At 40.8% G+C, this 22,252-nt stretch overlaps 1 protein-coding gene across 14 annotated transcripts in view; it reads right to left on the bottom strand.

The window, feature by feature from the left end:
* LOC307096473 (ubiquitin carboxyl-terminal hydrolase 9X-like) overlaps positions 1–22,252 on the bottom strand; it is a 221,341-nt gene that overhangs the window by 27,240 nt on the left and 171,849 nt on the right. For 11 of the 14 annotated variants that reach the window (XM_079766139.1, XM_079766132.1, XM_079766133.1 and 8 more), the window contains 7 exons: positions 21,376–21,598; positions 19,081–19,301; positions 17,046–17,236; positions 13,920–14,093; positions 4,902–5,043; positions 2,302–3,049; positions 1,560–1,683 (listed from right to left, as the gene is read on the bottom strand). In XM_079766139.1, coding sequence (XP_079622265.1) covers positions 1,560–1,683; positions 2,302–3,049; positions 4,902–5,043; positions 13,920–14,093; positions 17,046–17,236; positions 19,081–19,301; positions 21,376–21,598 — 1,823 coding nt within the window. Of the gene's footprint in view, positions 1–1,559; positions 1,684–2,301; positions 3,050–4,901; positions 5,044–13,919; positions 14,094–16,072; positions 16,527–17,045; positions 17,237–19,080; positions 19,302–21,375; positions 21,599–22,252 lie in introns of those variants that run through there. The other 3 variants (XM_079766125.1, XM_079766127.1, XM_079766128.1) reach the window with 3 other exon arrangements.

The following is a 22,252-nucleotide window of genomic DNA, read 5'->3' as shown; positions in this document are numbered from 1 at the left end:
CAGGGCCGGCTGAGGCTTGCGCGGCCGGCAGTGGCAGCAGCATAGGTGTGATGGGGGTGTCGCCTTCCCCTGATCGCCGGGTCACCTCCTGCCCTGAGGGTTCCCGGACTATGAGAGGGGGCAGGCCGGGCTGAGAGACACCTCCTCCATTGCATGAATTTTCACGCACCAGGCCTCTAGTACTTTTATTATAAGAAACTTGAGACTATAACCATTGAATAATCATCTAACTTTATAAACATAAGCCAGAATTCTCTCTAGTAATGATAAAGCTTAGTATTTCATGATAAAATAGACAAAGGATACAATAGAAACAGGAGCCAAATTTTAAAAATATGTTTTTATTGATTTCAGAGAGGGAGAGGAAGAGAGAGAGAAACATCAATGATTAGAGAGAATCATGGTTCTGCTGCCTCCTGCAAGTCCCCTATTGGGGAACAAGCCCCCAACCCAGGCAATGAACCCTAACCTGTATTTGAACCATGATCTTCTGGTTCCTGAGTCGATACTTAACCATTGAGTCACACTGGCTGGACAGGAGCCAATGCTATCCTATATAATAAAAGCCCAGTGATACAGCGGGAATGGCGAGAGTGACCGGTTGCTATGATGTGCACTGACCACCAGGGGGCAGACACTCAACACAAGAGCTGCCCCCTGGTGGTCTGTGTGCTCCCACAGTGGGAGTACCACTCAGCCAGAAGCCAGGCTGGTGAGGACACGGTGGTGGCAGGAGCCTCTCCCACCTCTGTGGCAGCACTAAGGAGTGGCGAGCCAAGCGTTAAGGAGCAAGCAGGCAGGCAGCTAGGAGAGAGCAGGCAGGCAGTAAGGACCGAGGGGTCCTGGATTGCGAGAGAGATGTCCAACTGCAGGTTTAGGCCCAATCTAAACTGGCAGTTGGACATCCCCCAAGGGATCCCAGATTGCGAGAGGGAGCAGGCGGGGCTGAGGGACTCCCCGACCCCCTGCACAAATTTCCTGCATCCAGACTCCAGTTTTTTGTTTGTTTGTTTTTAAAATATATTTTATTGATTTTTTACAGAGAGAAAGGGAGATGGATAGAGAGTTAGAAACATCTATCAGTTGCCTCCTGCACATTCCCTACTGGGGATGTGCCTGCAAGCAAGGTACATGCCCTTGACCGGAATTGAACCTGGGATCCTTGAATCCGCAGGTCGACGCTCTATCCACTGAGCCAAACCGGTTAAGGCAGACTCCAGTCTTTTAATAAAAGGAACACTAAGAAATTTAATACAACTTCTCTCAACATTCTTACCAGATTTTTATCCTATATTTGACATTTGAAATTAGATTCCCTTGGTTAGGGAAAAATAAAGCACTATAATAATGATTAAACCAACTATAAGAATAGTAAGAACAAAATGCAAGGCCAGATAGGCAGCTCAGTGCATTGTCCTGATGCACCAACCTTGTAGGTTTGATACATAGTCAGGGCACATACAAGAAATAACCAATAAATTCATAAGTCAATCAACAAATTGATCTCTTTCTCTCTGTTTCTAAAAATCAATTAAAAAAAAAAAGGCAACACCATGTACCAATCACTGGCCGGGCCACGGACTATTTTCTTCGTGTGAAATCCAGTGGTAAAGAGGAATCTAGCAGCAAGTTGAATAGTAATCATGGTGATTTCTTCTGCTTCAGGCAATAACTGATCTTGTCCTTGAATAAAAAGCACACATAAAAAAATTGTTTAAGTGTGTTTAAACAAACACTCCATGTTTACAAAATCTTAGCTAAAAGCAATCTTTCATGGTTATCTTAGAACTTCACTAAACTATGTCTCACAGTAATGTTTGAGTCAAAACAATTGTTTATAAGTAAAAGTTCTTCTGTTTCTAGATACTGAATGTCACTATTCCAAGGTACAGACATCTTAAATATTTGACTTCGAACTCAAAATGCTGACACATTAAAATTGGAATGATAGCCTGGCCATCGAGGTTCAGTGATTGTGCATTGATCAATGAACCAGGAGGTCAAGGTTCAATTCCCAGTCGAGGCACACACCTAGGCTGCAGGCTAGATCACCAATGTGAGCTGTGTAGGAGGTAGCTGTAATTCTCTCTTATCTATCTCACCTTCTACCTTGCTCTCTAAAATCAATAAAAATATATATATATTTAAAATTGGAATGATATCAAGGCTAATAAATTTATGGGAAAAACTTAAAAAAAACAACACCGCCCCACTAAATATAAACATAGATGCCTAATAAAGAAGTTAAAAGTGAAACAAAAAGTATTCTTATTAATAAGAAGCTATATTCCAGAAACTTACCTGGAATAGGGCTTAAGTAAATACCATTACACGTAAGAAGTTTTTTCATAAACTGAAAATATTCTATACTGTACTGCATTCGGTTATGCATGAATTGCACATTTTGTTTCCATACACTTCTCTCAATGGCTGGTGACATAATCTGATGAGGTCTTGTGATAGTTAGATCTGATATGTATCTTATCATCTCACCATCTTGGTCTTTTGTGTCCATTCGTTCATAAAAAAGTATATAAGCATTCCACCACCTTTTCTGCCGCCTGTATGACATGCGCTTCATCATATGGTCAAATACTTCTCCCATGTACTCTCCACCAAAACACTGATTTTTCATTTCTTCATCATCATCCATTTTACACTCTGTCACATCTCCATCATCGAATTTATACCAGCGATTTCTCTTACCATCTTTACCATTTCTTTTAATGATGTACGAATAATAATGTCCACCACTTGCTTGTCCACTGTGTACAAGCACCCCTACAAGTCTGTATTTTGTGCTTTCTGATGTCTCACTTTCAGACTGCACAAGCTGTGGTATTAGCTGACTATCTGTGTTTACATTATCTTCTTCGAGCTTGGAAACACCTGGTACTGTGTAAGGTTCCATATCCAGCTCTCGTGGAAATTCAAAATAATCATTGAATTTAACTGCACATTCCCTTTCCCAGTCATAGTCAAATCGTTTCAACTGGATAGCAAGAACAGAAGGCAGTTTCTTAATTAGCAAGCGCTTTACTGTATCAACCTACAATAAATAAAAAAGTTCTTTTATCAAATACAATAGAGCAAATTAATAATACATATTAAAACTTACGATCTATCTGAATTTATTTACAAATAGGTGAATAAATGATAACACAATCAGACTACTGACTTTTTCAAAATGTTCACAGCAAACAAAAATATGTAAATAATTTCTCATTTGGTTGCAAATTACAAAAATTAGTGATGCAGAAATTGATAGCTGGCTCAAAACTACTACTGCTTACTGATCAATCATGTATTTTGATGTTTATTTTTATGCTAATTAGAATATAATTTGAACAAACTATTACTATTAAATAATAAAAGTAGCTAATATGTATGACATTTAGAGGCCAGATAACATACTTAGTGCTGCAAATATTAATGCATTTAATCCTATGTCCTGGAAAAAGTGCTACCAAGGTCCTTACTATAAACTATGTGGTTTATGCCCTGCTGCTGTGGCTGTGGTTGAGCACTGACCTATGAACAAGGAAGTCACAGTTTGATTCTTGGTCAGGGGCACATGCTCAGGTTACAGGCTCCATCCCCAGTGGGGGGCATGCAGGAGGCAGCTGATCAATGATTCTCTCATCATTGATGTTTCTCTCCCTTCCCCTTCCTCCCTAAAATCAATAAAAATATATCTATATATATAAAACCCTAAGTGACCAGAATGACCAATCGCTATGACGCACCCTGCAGGGGGCTGGGACGGCCAGACCGGACCCATGCAAGAATTCATGAACTGGGCATCTAGTCCTATATAATAAAAGGGTAATATGCAAACTGATCCACACAGCAGAACGACTGGTTGCTGGGGCACACTGACCACCAAGGGGCAGACGCTTAATGCAGGAGATGCCCGCTGGTGGTCAGTGCGCTTTCACAGGAGGAGCGCCACTCAGCCAGAAGCCGGTTCATGTCTGGCGAGCACAGTGGCCAGAGTCTCTCCCACCTCCGCAGCAGCACTAAGGATGTCTGACTAACAGCTCCCGGGTTGCCAGAGGGATGTCTGACTGCCAGCTTAGGCCTGATCCCCCAGGGGAGTGGGCCTAAGCCAGCAGGTGGATATCCCTTGAGGGTTAGTAGACGGTAAGAGGGCGCAGGCTGGGCGGAGGGACCCCCTGGAGTGCATGAATTTTCGTGCACCAGGCCTCTAGTATTTTTATAAAAAAATAAAATGTGATTTATGAGTAGATATATAAGAAGTAGTGGCCCCAGAAATTGTCTATAGAGCTGTGGGTAGCAGGACAAATGTCTTTAGAGGCCACAATCTAAATGGCATTTTAAGTCAAATCAATGCAGATATTCTACAGATGAGAGAGCATGATGAGTCAAAATAAGTGTTTACTCTTTGCCATATCAAATGTATCTTCAAAGACATGTTATTACTCCATTCCACAAACTGATGTTTTTAAAACTAAAAGTGACTTAAAAATCTCAAGTAATCAAATAAAATTAGCATCGTGTTCATCTAAACTTGAAGAATAACTTAGCGTAAGAAAGGGAAAAATATTTCCTACTATCAACTCTTCAGGTGGGAGTTGGTTAATGGCAACTTACTTCAGGGCAAAAATGAAAAGTAACTGTGCAACTTTTAGCTACAGTGATTTCTAAAATTAATTATCCAACTGTAATGGTTTTTCCTAGTCCACTGCATTATTTTCTCTCAATATTATTTCCCTGACAAATTCTTACATCACTTATCATCTTAACTACCTCTTTGTGACCATATAAAAAAGCAGAGATGGAGCAAAGGTAAATTTTTAGGGTAGACACCAACAACTCTCATGTATCCCAGTTCTGTTAAATGCAATTATATGTATTTTTTAAAATTGAACCATACACACCTTTTTATCACATTTTTCACAACGATATGCATTTGCACCTTCCAATAAATCTCCTTTGATATACTGTTCCAAAGAATCAAGAAGGTTTTGATGATTTCTAATATCTACATTCAAAGTTGTAAAAGATTCTTCACACTCGTATCTAAAGATATTATTTAAGAAGTGATCAGTAATATGAATGTAAAAAAAAAATGAAATGATCAAAAGGATTTACTACTTTGGTTTCTAAATATTATCTTTAGTTTTGAATTTGAGGAAAAATAAATTTGCAATATTTACTATATCATGTCAGGTGCATTAGTAACACAGTGTTATTAATATTTTACAGTTATCATTTTTGGTAAATGTATTAGATTTTTTACACACATTATCTCTTTCCTTTGCCTTCATGAAAAACCTAAGAGAGCTATGAATACATCCCTAATTCATGAAGAAACAGAGGCAGGGTGGCGGGTTTGATGTCATACAGATTAATATGGTTCAGTTTATTACAGGCAGAGTGGTGATTAGAAGGCTTATTTGGCCTAATTGCTTAAGTTCTTTATATTCTCTCACACTGCAACTTGCATTATCTGTTTAAATAATAATTATTGGCAAGATAAACGTAAGGATTCATAAAGTTCAGGAAAAGGTTACCATTTCTGTAATGGAAAAATAGCAGTTAATATTTATAGCACTTAGATATTAGGATCCAACACAATGTATGCATCTGCTACTTGGCTGTACAGTAATAAAAATTAGTTAAGAATAAACATGGGGGGAGAAACCAAGATGGCGGCATAGGTAAACACCTGAACTGCTGCCTTGCACAACAATTTCAAAACTACAACTAAAAGACAAAACGGACATCATCCAGAACCACAGGAAGGCTGGCTGAGTGGAAATTCTACAACTAGAAGGGAAGAGAAAGACACACTGAGACTCACAGGAGCTGCGGACGGCAGAGGTATGGAGGCGCGCATGTGGAGAGGGCTGGCAACTGAGTACACGGCTGGCTTTCTCAATCGGGAGGGAGACAAAAGCTCCCAACTGCTCTGAACTCCAGTTCTGGGCGAGACTCTGGGGACCCAGACTGATATGAGGAGAAAGTGGACTGTCTGGCAACGGGCAAAACTCAAGGGCGGCTTTCTCTCAGAGGTATTTACAGCGATTACCGCTGGACACTGAGACCCAGAGGCCTCGTAGGGCAGGGCTGAAGGGAAGCCATTGCTGTTTGCTCGGCCTGAGACTCCACCCCATCCAAAATGAGCGCAGAGGCTTTTACATATGAATAGCCTGGTCCTTTGAATTCAACTGAGTCAGTGAGACCCAGAACATCCAAAAGAAGGCCCAAGGCCCCCCAGCAGCTTGCATTGCTTCACAGCTGGCCTTCATCTGGGCACCTCCAAAACCCAAACAAAAAAGAGGAATCTGCAGATCTCTCCGTAGCTCCTGCTGGGTGGTCTACGGCAGAGGCTAAATTAGCACCTCCTTGGAGATCCAAGAGCCAGTGTTGCCAGGGGTCAGAGTGGGACCATCCAGATTACAACTCCTCAGATCCATAAGGGCCGCACTTAGGGGGCAGACTTAGTGAGCACCAAAGCCCCACTGAAGCAAGTCTTGTATCATAAGGGTGTCTCCAGCACAGAAGTTCTCCCAGCGTAGACACAGCTAATCCTCACAGCCAATATGCCTGGAGGTCAATTCCTCCCAGTGATACCAACAACAATCAAGACTTAACTACAACAAGACTGTGCAAACAGCCCACAAAGGGGTGCACCAAGAGTGTCCACCTCAGGTAACTGGGGAAGCTGAGCTACTGGGCCCTGCTAGGACACCTAGCACACAAAGCCATTCTATCAACTCAGGGAAGCAGCCAAAATGCGGAGACAAAGAAATAGGTCACAAATGAAAGAAATGGAGGAAAGCAAACGACTGGATATAGAGTTCAAAACCATGGTCATAAGGTTTTTCAAGAATTTTCTAGAAAAGGCCAATAAATTTAGTGAGACACTCGAGTATATGAAAAAGGACCGACTAAAAATTAAGCATACACTGACTGAAATAAAACATAATATACAGAGATCCAACAGCAGACTAGAGGATCGCAAGAATCAAGTCAAAGATTTGAAATACAAAGAAGCAAAAAACATCCAACTAGAAAAGCAAAAAGAAAAAAGAATCCAAAAATATGAAAATAGTGTAAGGAGACTCTAGGACAACTTCAAGCATACCAACATCCAAATCATGGGGGTCCCAGAAGAAGAGAGAGAACAAGATACTGAAAACCTATTTGAAGAAATAATGACAGAAAACTTCCCCCACCTGGTGAAAGAAATAGACTTACAAGTCCAGGAAGCCCAGAGAACCCCAAACAAAATAAATCCAAAGAGGACCACACCAAGACACATCATAATTAAAATGCCAAGAGCAAAAGACAAAGAGAGAATATTAAGAGCAGCAAGAGAAAAACAGTTACCTACAAGGGAGCACCCATAAGACTGTCAGCTGATTTCTCAACAGAAACTATGCAGGCCAGATGGGAATGGTAAGAAATATTCAAAGTTATGAATAGCAAGAACTTACAACCAAGAGTACTCTACCCAGCAAAGATATCATTCAGAATTGAAGGTCAGATAAAGAGCTTCACAGGTAAGAAAAAGCTAAAGGAGTTCATCACCGCCAAACCAGAATTATATGAAATGCTGAAGGTATTCTTTAAGAAGAGGAAGAAGAAAAAAGTAAAGATAAAAATTATGAACAACAAATACATATCTATCAACAAGTGAATCTAAAAATCAAGTGAATAAAAAAATCTGATGAACAGAATAAACTGGTGAATATAATAGAATCAGGGGCATAGAAAGGGAGTGGACTGATAATTCTCAGGGGGGAAGAGTTGTGGGGGGTGTGGGAAGAGACTGGACAAAAACTGTACACCTATGGATGAGGACAGTGAGGGGGGGGGCGGGTAAGGGTAGAGGTGGGGTGGGAACCGGGTGGAGGAGAGCTATGGGGGGGGAAAAGGAACAAGTGTAATAATCTGAACAATAAAGATTTATTGAAAAAAATTATAATAATAATAAAAAAAGAATAAACGTGTGATGAAGTCAACATTCCAAATTGTAGTGATATCCTACAAAAAGGGACTTTTAGAAATTTATGACATACACTAATAAACTCATATAATGGAAGGTGGAAAACAGACTCAACCATTAAGGCCATTCATGTAATAGACATATCAAGAGTGCCTACCATGTTTAAAACACAAGGGGATATTATTTATTTATGTATTTATATGTGATTTATTTTAAATTTATCTTTATTGTTGAACATCTCCACCGTACTCCTGCCCCCTCCCAGGCCTTCATCTCAAGACACTACTGAGGATGTGGAAAAAAGGGAACCCTAGTGCACTGCTGTTGGGAATGCAGATTGTACAGACACTGTGGTAAACAGTATGAAATTTCCTCAAAAAATTAAAAATGGAAATGCCATTTGACCCAGTGATCCCACTTCTAAGACTATAGCCAAAGAATCCTAAAACACCAAATGAGAACACCCCTCTGTTCATAGTGCACTTTACAGTAGCTAAGATCTGGAAACAGCCTAAGTACCCTCAATAGGTGAGCAGGTTACAAAGCTGTGGTACATTTACACAATGGAATACTATGTATCTGTAAAAAAGATTTCTTTGAGATAACAGAGGGACCTGGAGATTATTATGTTAAGTGAAATAAGTCATTCAGAGAACAAGTATCACATATTCTCATTTATATGTGGAATCTAATGAATAAAGTAAATCCAGAGACATAGAAGCATGGAACAGGCTGACGAATTTCAGATGGAAGGGGTAAGAGAGAGGTAGGAAGAGATTAACCAGAGAATTTATATGCATATATGCATAGCCCATTAACAAAGATATTGTTTTAGACATAATCTTCAATTTAGAAATTTTTATTTAACCAGTTAACTGCAACGCATCCAAAACAGAAACCATCCCCACACGTCATGATATTTTGAATTTAATTTAAAAAATCAATTTGCAATGAATATTTTAGGAATAATTATGTTACTCACAATTCAGGTGTTCTTGAATATTTTCAGCTGAAAATTCTCACGAAAATTGATTTTAAAGTTGGTCAGGGCTGCCACTTAGGAAAAACTTTTTTTTATATAGATGCGCGTGGTGTGTGGGGAAGGTCTACTGCTTGTGTCTATAGGCACTTAGGGCGTATAATTGGTTACACGTATACAAATAAACGTTTTAAGGATGGTTTATAAGGCATGATACTACTGTGACAGAAGTCAGTCCACAGGGAATAAAAAAAATCTTAGAGATAAATGGAATTGACAATTCCTCCTAAAATACAGAATGCTCTATTAAAACAATTTTCTATAACATAAAAAATACTTTGGACTCTTAAGCAGCACTAAAGTATCCATGTTTGAAAAGACCAGTGGCTGTAGTGCCGTAACTACCATACTATGGGTCACCAGGAGGTGCACTGATGGGTCCCACCGGTGCAAAGGGTCTGGGTCTTGCACAATTTCACGAGCTGGGCCTCTAGTCTAACAATAACTAAGACTAGTTTAGTTGAAACATTAAATTTGAGTAAATAATTGAGGAGTAACAGCAACAGGTGATAAAGAATTGTATACTTTTTATTGTCTGTTTAATGTAAAATTACTTTTCCTAAGAACTGAAAGTTGTCAAGCCAGGTGATTAAGTATCTCCCTAACTTCCAAATGAATGGCACTATGGAAAAAATGACAGGATAAAATTTCTCATTTATGTAATACTAATGGCCTGGTGCACAAATTTGTGCATTGGGGTGGGGAGGGGACGTTCCCTTAGCCCAGCCTGCACCCTCTCCAATTGGGGACCCCTTGGGGTATGTCTGACAGTCGGACATCCCTATTGCAATCTGGGACCACTGGCACATAACTGCTCACCCGCCTGCCTAGCCCCTAATTGCCTCTGCCTGTCTGTCTGCCTGATTTCCCCTAACCCCTCTGCCTGCCTGCCTGATCGCCCATAACCTCTCTGCCTGCCTGTCTGATCGCCCCTAACTGCCCTCCCCTGCTGCCCTGACCTTGACCCCAAATGCCCTCCCCTGCCAGCCTGATCTTGTCCCCAACTGCCCTCCCCTGCCAGCCTGATCACCCCTAACTGCCTCTGCCTTGGCCCCTACCACCATGGCTTTGTCCGGAAGGAAGTCCAATGTCCGGTCGACCCAGTCTAATTAGCATATTACACTTTTATTAGTATAGATAGATTATATAAGATAGGATTGCATAAATGGGGGTCAGGGGAAAGCCTTTTTCAACAGGAGGAGATACATAATCCCTATATCTGGACTGATAGCCAGCCATATGCACTAGACTGCCAAACTGGTCATTAAAAAACTGAACCACTTTGTTACGCCTTACACCAAACAGCTATTGCCCTTAAAACCCCTCTTCAACTCCCACCTTAGGTTCTGCCTTTGCACTTCACCCAGATTAGGTTCTGCATGGTCGGTTTCTATTCCAGTCAGCTTTTCTGGACCTATCTCTGGGACTGACCAGAGAGGTGGGGCTGAACAGCAGCCGCTCCAGGCTGCTGGTGATTGGGCTGAACTGCTGACCTCTCGGAGAGAGAGAGGCTCAGCTGCTGGTGAGACCCAGAGAGAGAGTAGCCCTGCCTCCCCCTCCCTCTCCCTCTCCTTCTCTCTCTCTCTTCGGGCCTCGCCAGCAGCCTGGGCGGCTGCTGACCAGCCCCGCCTCTCTCTCTCTCCGAGAAGTCAGTAGTTTAACCCGCTCTCCAGTCCACTCCCACCCAAGCCTGCTGCATGTGCAGCCTAGCATTCAGTCGAGCCTTCGGTTGTTTTGGATATTACGGAACCTGGCTTTTTATATATATAGATTACATTTCCCCAAATGATTTTCCTATCTTCAAAAGAACCTGCTTTTATTCAATGACACAGAACTAATGTTTAGAGAATAAGACTATGATTATTTTGGTGAGAAAGGATTTCAAATCAGTATTATGTGAACACAAGTCAAGCCCTAAAGTAAAACTTACACACAGTAAGGATAAATGTATTCCCATTGAATAACTTTGTGAACTACTAATAACTGAGAGTTAAACTTAATTTTTATTAGAAGCCCTATATAAATCAATTTGTCTTCTCATTAACTCCTTAACAGAATGTCTTGTTAACTCTTGCTAAATGGTTTGATGTGTAAACACATCCAGCCTACCTCAAGAAGAACAAATATCTATCTATCTATCTATCTATCTATCTATCTATCTATCTATCTATCTATCTATCTATCATCTATCTATCTATAAAGAACAAGGAACCATAACGTCCAAAACAACTGAAGGGACGACCGAACGCCAGGGTGCATGCGCAGCAGGCTTGGGTAGGTGGAGACTGGCAAGCAGGCTGAACTGCTGACCTCTGGAAGAGAGAGAGAGAGAGAGAGAGAGAGAGAGAGAGAGAGAGAGAGAGAGAGAGAGAGAGAAACAGAGAGAGAGAGAGGAGGGGTTGATCAGCATCTTCCGCGGCTGATGGTGAGGCACAGAGAGAGAAGCAGGGTCTGATCCACAGCCTCCATGGCAGCTGTGGATCAGCCCTTATTTCTCTCTCTTTCTCTCCTGGGCTTGCCAGAAGACTCGCCCCCCTCTCTCTGAGAGATCAGTAGTTCAGCCCACTCACCAGCAGCCTGAAACAGCTGCTGATCAGCCCTGCCCCTCTGATCAGGCCTGGAGATAGGCCCAGAGATGCTCACTGACATAGAAACTGACCAATCAGAACCAAATCTGGGTGACCTGCGAGGAGCCAATGGCTGCCTAGGAGGCAGAGCTTTTGACGCTGACTGGCATAAACACCGACCAATCAGAACTAAATCTGGGTGAACTGTGAAGGCTGGGGGCTGAGGAGGGGTTTTAAAGGGCTTCAGCTGTTTGGTGTAAGGTGTAAGAAAGTGGTTCCATTTTTTAATGACCGATTTGGCAATATAGTGCATATAGCTGGCTATCAGTCCAGATATAGGGATTATGTATTTTTGTCTGCCAATAGTATCTCCTCCTGCTGAAAAAGGCTTTTCACTCCCATCTAAGCAATCCTATCCTATATAATCTATCTATACTAATAAGAGGGTAATATGCTAGTTAGACCGGGTTAATCAGCCATCTTTCGGACAAAGCCATGATAGTGGGGGCTGAGACAGAGGCAGTTAGGGGCAATCAGGCCTGTAGGGGAGGGCAGTTGGGAATGAGATCAGGCCGGCAGGGGAGGGCAGTTAGGGGTGATCAGGCAGGCAGAGGCAGTTAGGGATGATCAGGCCAGCAGGGAGAGCAGTTAGGGGCGAGATCAGGCTGGCAGAGAGAGCAAGTTAGGGGTGGGATCAGGTTGGCAGGGGACGGCAGTTTGGGGCAATCAGGCAGGCAGGCAGAAGCATTCAGGGCCAACAGGCAGGCAGGCAGAGAGGTTAGGGGCAATCAGGCAGAGGCAGTTAGGGGTGATCAGGCAGGCAGGCAGGTGAGCAGTTAAGAACCAGTGGTCCCAGATTGCAAGAGGGATCTTGGACTGCCAGTTTAGGCCTGATCCCACAGGAATCGGGACTAAACTGGCAGTTGGACATCCCCCAAGGGGTCCCCTATTGGAGAGGGCGCAGGCTGGGCTGAGGGAACATCCCCAAGCACAAATTTCGTGCACTAGGCCTCTAGTCTATAAATATAAAAGGCTAAGTGACCAACCATCCATCTGACTGACTGGCCAGCACATATGATGCGCACTGGCATTTAAAAAATAAACGTTGCCTCAAGCATGCACAATATATATATAAAGCTCTTGCTGGCGCCAATCACACAAGTGTGTTTCAATCTGTCATTGTCCATCATGAATTTGGTTGACACTTTTATTACAGAGAAAGGGCAAATAGCTATATTAAATATTTCTTCTAATTAATTTCCTTTCAATGTGTACAAATCTGTGCACCGGGCCATTAGCTGCTGATAATTTAAAGGGCATCTTTTTAATTTCTATAGGAAATAGTGCTCCAGACCAGCCAGTGGGCTTCCCAAGTTATTGTATTTAAGATATTTCAATTATTATTTTAACTATAACATGACAGGCAAATATCTTAAGTAATAACTAAATTTATGGAAACTGACATTTCATGTCCCAAATTATGACAGAATGTCACAGACAAGAAAAAGTACACAACTCTTGCCCTAGATAGTTTTGCTCAGTGGTTATAGTGAAGGTGGGAGGACTGAAGGGTTTTCAAGGGCATGTACCTTGGTTGCAGGCTCAATCCATGGTCCCATTTGGGGCACATGCAGAAGCAACCAACCGATGGATCTCTCTCACATCCATGTTTCTCTCGCTGTCTCTCCCCTTCCCTTACACTCTCACTAAAAATCAATTAAAAAAATATCTTCAGGTGAGGATTAACAAAACAAACCAAAAAAGTCTACAACTATTTATCACCTGTTTCTATTACTCCTCAATTATTTACTCAAATATTTACTACAGTAAGAATAATAAAAATTTACTGAAAATAAAATATCCTATATAATAAAAGGGTAATATGCAAATCAACCAAAAGGCAGAAAGACCGGTCACTATGACGGGCACTGACCACCAGGGGGAGTGCTGCTCAGCCACAAGCTGGGCTCATGGCTGGGGAGAACAGTGGCCCGCCTCCATGGCAGTGCTAAGAATGTTTGACTATGATCCCACAGGCCTAAGCCGTCAGTTGGACATCCTCTGAGGGCTCTAGGACTGCAAAAGGGTGCAGGCCAAGCTGAGGAACTCCCCCCGCCCCCACCTCCGAGTGCATGAATGTCGTGCACTGGGCCTGTAGTATGTATATACAGTATTTCAGTATAACACAGAATATAATTCATTCACAAATGTAGACATTTAGTAGTAACTGGCAGGCACTGTTCCCATACATAAGTACTAGTGAAGATTTAATTTACATTATATTTTTTAAAAGTCCTACAGAAAGTATACATTAAAAACATTAAATAGCAATTACCTATGTGGGCAGCCTTGGCAAATCTTCTGATCAGCAAAGGAACCTCCTAGGACTTGACTTAAGATAGCTGGATGTCCTAAAGTTTTTAGAGCTTCATCTAAACTATCCACCAAAGAATTAAAAAATTCTAAGGCATCATGTTGTTCACGTAGATTAATAGGTTCACCCCAAAGCCTAAGGAGAAAATAGAATAAAACAAGTACAATACTATTGCAGAATATACGTATTTTTCATAACAGAAACAAAAATAACGTTAGAAATGAAAGCTGAGTCTTTTATTTTTTTTTTAGTTACTCCTCACCTGAGGATATTTTTTCCATTGATTTTTAGAGAGAGTGGAAGGGAGGAGAGACAGAGAGAATCACTGATGTGAGAGAGGCACAATGATTGGTTGCCTCCTGCACACACTCGTACCAGGGCTGGGGAACCTGCATCTGAGGTATATGTCCTTGACCAGAATCAAACTTGGGACCCTTCAGTTCAGGTGCTGACGCTCTATTCACTGATTCAAAATGGCTAGGGCAAAAGTTAAGTGTTTATCCCTTCATAAAAGAAGTGGAAACAAACCAATACGTTCTATGTATTGGGTGGCAATCATAATGACAGTGAAGAGCATATTAAAAACTAGAGGCCCTGTGCACAGATTCGTGAACCAGTGGGGTCCCTCGACCTGGCCTGAAGGATCAGGCCAAAACTGGTTCTGTGACATCCCCCGAGGGGTCCCGGATTGCAAGAGGGCACAGGCCAGGCTGAGGGACCCCACAGTGCACGATCGGAGCCGGGGAGGGATGTGGGAGGTTAGCTAGACAGGGAGGGACTGTGGGAGGGCTCCAGGGCATGTCCAATCTATCTTGCTCAGTCCCGACTGACCAGACCCCAGTAGCAAGCTAATCTACCAGTTGGAGTGCCTGCCCCCTGGTGGTCAGTGCACGTCATAGTGAGTGGTTGAGTGGCCTTTGCATGTCATTAGCATATTACACTTTGATTGGTTGAATGGACGACCAGACACTTCATATTGGGCTTTTATTATATAGGACTAGTGGCCCAGTGCATGAAATTTGTGCAAGGGGCCGGGGGTGTCCCTCAGCATGGCCTGCATCCTCTTCAATCTGGGAACCCTGGAAGGATGTCCTACTGCCTGTTTACAGGAAAAGGGCCTAAACCGGCAGTTGGACATCCCTCTCGCAATCCGGGACTGCTGGCTTCTAATCGCTCACTGCCTTTCTGCCTGATTGCCCCTAACCACTCTGCCTGCTGGCCTGCTTGCCCCCAACTGCTCCCCTGCCACCAGCCTGCTCTCCCCCAAATGCCGCCTCCTGCCAGCCTGATCACTCCCAACTGTCCCCAGTGTCAGTGTGCTCACCTCCAACTGCCCCCCCTGCCGGCCTGCTCTCCCCCAATGGCCCCCCCTGCTGGCCTGCTCGCCCCCAGAATTAAGAGTTGGGATTTGATTCAGGTCAAGGGCATGTACCTGGGTTGCACATACCTCGGTCTCTCCCCCTCCCTTCCACTCTCTCTAAAAAATATCAATGGGAACATATACTCGGGTGGATGAGGATTAAAGAAAACCCCCAAAATGGAAAACACCACCAAATTTTCTAATGTTAGGATGTCGTATTCAAACCCATCTTTTAATACCCTTAATTTCCCTCTCTCCTTCTCTCCCTTTCCCTCCCTCCCTCTTTCTTTCTTTCTTTCTTTCTTTCTTTCTTTCTTTCTTTCTTTCTTTCTTTCTTTCTTTCTTTCTTTCTTTCTTTCTTTCTTTCTTTCTTTCTCTTTCTTTCTTTCTTTCTTTCTTTCTTTCTTTCTTTCTTTCTTTCTTTCTTTCTTTCTTTCTTTCTTTCTTTCTTTCTTTCTTTCTTTCTTTCTTTCTTTCTTTCTTTCTCTTCTTTTCTTTCCTTCCTTCCTTTTCTTTCTTTCTTTCTTTCTTTCTTTCTTTCTTTCTTTCTTTCTTTCTTTCTTTCTTTCTTTCTCTCTCTCTCTCTCTCTCTCTCTTTCTCTCTCTCTCTCTCTCTCCCTCCCTCCCTCCCTCCCTCCCTCCCTCCCTCCCTCCCTCCCTCCCTCCCTCCCTCCCTCCCTCCCTCCCTCCCATCACATTTTTGATTCAGTTGTATTATAGTATTATAATACAAACATATCCACTAGGTCAGGGCAGAAAGTTTTATTTATTTATGTATTTTTAAAAAATATATATTTTATTAATTTTTTACAGAGAGGAAGGGAGAGGGACAGAGAGTTAGAAACATCAATGAGAGAGAAACATCGATCAGCTGCCTCCTGCACACTCCCCACTGGGGATGTGCCCGCAACCAAGGTACATGCCCTTGACCGGAATCGAACCTGGGACCCTTGAGTCCGCAGACCAACACTCTATCCTCTGAGCCAAACCGGTTAGGGCAGAAAGTTTTATATATACTTAAATGATTGGAAAAAAAAAATAACAGTATTCCATGACATTGTAAAAATGATATAAAATTCAACTTTCAGTGTCCATGAACAAAGTTTTATTGAAAGAACCACACCCCATTATTTACATATTATCTATGGTTGATTTGTTGTTATAACAGCAGAGCTGAGTAGTTATGACAGACCATATGACCTGCAATCCTAAAAAATACAGGAACAAAGGAAAACAGTAAGTACTAAAAATAGTACAGAAATGCAATTAACAAAATCCAGATTCTGATCATTTATATTCCCTCCTATTGAGGCAATGATAAAGAAAAAACCTAGAGAAACAAAATGCTACCAAATATTAAATGAGTATATACACGGAGTGGGCAGATAATTATGATCTCTTAACGCATAATAATCTGGCCAATCAGTGTACTTCTCTTGAGTACCTCATTTATTTGATAACAAAGATACTATAAATAGTGCACCTGATCAGTCTTCCCCTTTGCACTGGCTGGTAGAAAGCTCAGGGCAATTGGTAGTTGATCTCCAGCAAAAGTCTAGAATACATTTGGTACCCATTTGAGATACAAATACATTGAGTGGCCAGATTATTATGCATTCAGAGATCATCATAATCTGGCCACTCAGTGTATATGCTAATATATTTTGAAAGTTTAAAATTAGTATATTGAGTTTTCATAAAACCAAAATTATCCACTCATAACTTACCTGAACTCTTTCCAAAATCCTCTGGGCACATAGTATTGTAGCTGGGAAGCAGCTAAATGACCAAAGACGACCTGAAGGTGTCTTAGGACACCAATATTGTACTCTTTCCTGTCTTCTGTCTTACTTAATGCTGGTTTGTATTCAGATTGTTGAGGATATCCAAATACATCATCTCGGGGATCAACATTACTCTAGAGACCAAAAACATCATTGAAGAAGTTATTTAATACAACTTAAAGAGTATAGTGAAATAAGTAGAGACAAATAGTGAATAAATGATTTGCATTATTCTATGTTTTGTATATCTACAGCACATAACTTTCACTTTATGTTAGTGTTTATACCTACTATTTCACAGGTGAGTTATTACAGAAAGATCATAAAAGTGAAATACTGAACATTTATTGAAGATTGTATAATATGAAAGAGTTAGAGGTGTGTAGATTGAACTAGTGACAAAGGAATGTTTTGCAATATGTAATACTGGGGAAATAAATTACCTAGCCTTTCTAGGATTCAATTTCTTCTTATAGAAGTAACACATTCTTCATATATTATACTAGAGGCCTGGTGCACGACATTTGTGCGCTGGGGCGGGTATGGGGGGGGGTCCCCTCAGCCTGGTCTGTGCCCTCTCGCAGTCCGGGACCCATTTGGGAATATCTGCCTGCTGGCTTAGGCCTGCTCCCTGTGAGTCCAGCTTCTGGTTGAGCGGCGCTCCCCCTATGGGAGCGCACTGACCACCAGGGGGCAGCCTCTGTGTTGAGTGTCTGCCCCATGGTGGTCAGTGCGCGTTATAGCGACCGTTCGTTCCGCCATTTTGGTCAATTTGTATGTTACTCTTTTATTATATAGGATTGGATACTTTGGATTGATGGGCTGAATATCTATTATTGTTAATTAATACTGTTAATGAGACCATACAGCATTATTTAAACTAATGAAAAAAGTCTGTTTCTTTACCAGAGAAAAACATGAAATATCCTAAAAATCAACAGATCATATATCAAAAAAGGCAGAATTTAAATATACTTTAAAACAGGGGTGGGGAATCTTCTTTCTACCAAGGGCCATTTGAGTATTTATAACATCATTCCTGGGCTATTAAAAATTATCAACTTAAGAATTAAATTAAATTAAATACTATAATTAGGTCAAAAATTTAATTAACTCATCCATTACTACTGCCTTGGTAGGGCTAGCCCAAATGATTTTGTGGGTTTTATACGGCCCATGGGCCGGACATTCCTCACCCCTGCTTTAAAACATTAAAAGAATGAAAATATAACCTAATTAAAAAATAATAAAATAAAAGAACATATTGCCCAGCAGTGGTGGCACAGGGTTGAATGTTCACCTATGAACCAGAAGGTAATGGTTTGACTCCAGGTAAGGGCATATATCTGGGTTGAGGGTTTTATCCCCAATTGTGCAGGAGGCAGCTGATCAATGATTCTCTCTCATTATTTTTTATTAATTTTAGAAAGGGAGAGGAAGAGAGATATAAACATCAATGATGAGAGGGTCATTGATCAGTTGCCTCCTGCGCATCCCACACTGATGATTTAGCCCTGCATCCCAGGCATGTGTCCTGACCGGGAATTGAAACCTGACTTTCTGGTTCACAGGTCGATGCTCAACCACTGAGACATGCTGGCTGGGCTCTCTTTCATTATTGATTTTTCTATCTCTCTCCCTTCCTCTCTGAAATCAATAAAAATATAGAAGAAAAATGAACATATTTAGAAAAACAACAACATTTTATGACTGTTAAAACATCAAACTAAATTCTGGCACGTAAAACATGCTTTTATCAACTGTTACATAAGAATAAACAGAAAAGCTGTGATAAAGATTACTAACTGCAGTTTAAATTATTAGATAATGAGCACTATGATATGCCAAAGGTACTCAAAGATTCTTGTCCTATCAGCAAATGCAGTTCAAAAAAAATCTGATGTGAGCTGTAATATTCAAAGAGGAAAAAAAAAGATATTAAAACACACAAAATCCAGAATTTATAATTAAAATTTACCTCATTGTCCTGCTTTTCATCACTGAACATATCGTCATCTATATCACTACCTGTGCCTTCAATTGCAAGAATACTGTTCCTGATGGAAGGAATCATGTATAGCTGCTGGATCACAGAATTCATGTAACAAGTAGCACCAGCATTTTTGAGTCCCACAAATCCTTTTGGTGGGCGAGGGCCAACAGGTGGTAGATATTCCCACTCAGTAAGTGCTTCACAAGCTGAGAGAAAAAGAAAAAAATATTCTCAGAACATGAACATGATTCTGTCCACTGGCAGCTCTGTTTTGCCGACAAATATTGGTAAGAACACCCTCACTACTACAGACACTGTGAAAGAGAACTCTCCATTTTTTTCCTAATAACGTGTCACTGTAGTACAGAACTGTTTGATTAATCTATATTTTTATTGATATGCTTTCATGACAATCTTCATATAAAGTCATATAGGTGATATAACATTAAATTTCTTTTGTGTCATAATAGGTTTACTTTATGTATTTAATTAGGTGCATTCAATTCATTGGGGTCAGAACTTTAAATAAATCAAAATGTTACATCCGAATCAAAATGTTATACTTCACATTTTAATTACATGTTAAAGTTATTTAAAACTGTTTAGATTCAAGTAAGGGTCCCATATCACAAAAACTGTTATCCTAAAGTGAGTATCTATTGTAGGGGTAGGATTGGCTAGCCTGTGGCTGTGTAAGGCCTGAAAAATCATTTGGTCTGGCCCTGACAAAGCATTAGGGGTGAGTTAATTAAATGTTTGACGTAATGTAGCAGGCTTATTTTTATTTATTTATTTATTTAATATATTTTATTGATTTTTTACATAGAGGAAGGGAGAGGGACAGAGAGCTAGAAACATCAATGAGAGAGAAACATCGACCAGCTGCCTCCTGCACACTCCCTACTGGGGATGTGCCCGCAACCAAGGTACATGCCCTTGATCGGAATCGAACCTGGGACCCTTGAGCTCGCAGGCCGACACTCTATCCACTGAGCCACACCGGTCAGGGCTATTTGGTCCATTGTTAACAGAAATGTTGTTATGCTGCACTGACTGTATATACATTCCACAATAAGTTTAGTTAGAAACTCCTAAAACGTGATTAAAACTTTCTTATATAAAGATAGTTTACATTATGCTTAAAGATCTGTATTAATTACTTAAGCATTATTTTACGAAGCCTTCATTTTCCTTAAAAAATAAGTAATTAAGGTCTAGCTGGTTTGGCATGGTGGTTGGAGTATCAGCCACAGACAGAAAGATCTGGGTTTGATTTCTAATCAAAGGCATGTACCTGGGTTGCAGGCTCAATCCTGGCCTGGGTCGGGGCGTGCGGAGGAGGCAACCATTTGAATCAATGTTTCTCTCTGTCTTTCTCTTTCATCACTACCCTCCCTTCCATTCTAAGAATCAATGGAAAAAATATCATGTGAGGATTAACAAAAAATAGTACTTTAAAAATAAATTTTATGTAGTTATTTTCTGTTATTATGGTTAAGTTCCCCTCCCTTTTGAGTTTTAGTTCTTACCAGCTGTCTGAAGACAGTTTCCTACTTCAAGGGAATCCTGAGAGCACATTATGTTAACTGAGAATATAACAAGAGGCACTTAACTGTTATCTTCTCACATTTTGACCTTCCAAACGGTAACATTTTTAGAACTCAGATTATATTAACATTAAGCAATGTGTGAAGACTTGAAAAGCAAATGCATGCTTTATATAATTCTGTAGCTTCAAATTTATTTATAACTCTGGAGTTTGAATTTTATTTCATGTATAATAAAATAAAGCATTTTTCTCCATTACCCAACCCCCTGCAGGAAGACATTTATAAATATACTAGAAGCCCAATGCACGAAGATTCGTGCTAGAATGGGCTTTCCTTCCCTAGCTGCCGGCACCACCTTTTCACTCTGGCCCAGCCCCTTTCCACTCAGGCCCCAGAGCCACCTCTTTCCCCTTCAGGAGCCGCCTCTTTCCACTCCAGCCCCGCCTTCCCACGCTGCCCAGAGGCCCTGAGAGACCGGGGGTAGGGCAGAACACCTGTGTCCCACCCCCGTCACTCGGTGCCTGTGTATGCAAATTAACCTCCAGCTTTTTGGGGTTAATTTGCATATCACTCCTGATTGGCTGGTGGTGTAGCAGAGGTACGGTCAATTTACATGTTTGTCTATTATTAGGTAAGATTATACACACACATAAAAACCAAATAAACACAGAATTTTAAACTTGTAACTACTTCAACCAATAAAACCATCTGTACAAGTTAAAATACTTACTAGTTATTGCTGTGCCAATGTAGTACATTTCAGACAAATAGTCTACTATCTGTTTGAGATTCCTCACACAGTCAATGGCTAATGCCACAAGTAGTTCAAAACCAGCATTGATGGTAGCTGGTGAACTACAGACTGGAATAGCCTGCTCAACTGGCAATTCTCCATTTCTCATACATTGCAGGTAAACTTTTGAAGCAGGAAAGATGAAATCATCTATTAATTCCTAAAGAGTTAAAAGAAACAGATGACTTGTTAGCATAATATATGTTTTAGAAAATAATATCCTTGGAAGAAAGTATTTTATAATTAAGTATCTCAAAAACAATTTTGAATTTTCAAATTAAAAATATACAATTCCATTTCAAAACACTATTGATTGTAATAAACATCCTCCATTTCATAGATATTTTAAGATATTAAAGAAAAGTTGACTAGATTTAAAATATACATATAAGTAAGTTTACTGCCTTAATTATATATAAAAATAGATGCATTAAAATGATACACTTTTCCTTGCATTACAAGATAATACATGAGGAAATTTATTCCACACACATGTCATAAAAGATAGTCTTGCAGGATAAACATTCTCCTCAGTTTAAAGTATCATCAAGTAAAAATTCAGATTTACTTAATAGCAAAATCACTAATGCTGCTTAACTTTCTAAAACATTTGATCTGAACTTTGATTTCTAGTTAACTTAAAATCTCTTTAAGAGAGGGAGGCAGCCGAAACCGGTTTGGCTCAGTGGATAGAGCGTCGGCCTTCGGACTGAAAGGTTCCAGGTTCGATTCCGGTCAAGGGCATGTACCTTGGTTGCGGGCACATCCCCAGTGGGGGGTGTGCAGAGCAGCTGATCGATGTTTCTCTCTCATC

Source organism: Cnephaeus nilssonii (genome assembly GCF_951640355.1).
Source record: "Cnephaeus nilssonii genome assembly, chromosome: Y".
Classification (NCBI taxonomy): domain Eukaryota; kingdom Metazoa; phylum Chordata; class Mammalia; order Chiroptera; family Vespertilionidae; genus Cnephaeus; species Cnephaeus nilssonii.
This window is presented reverse-complemented; position numbering and strand designations above follow the sequence as displayed.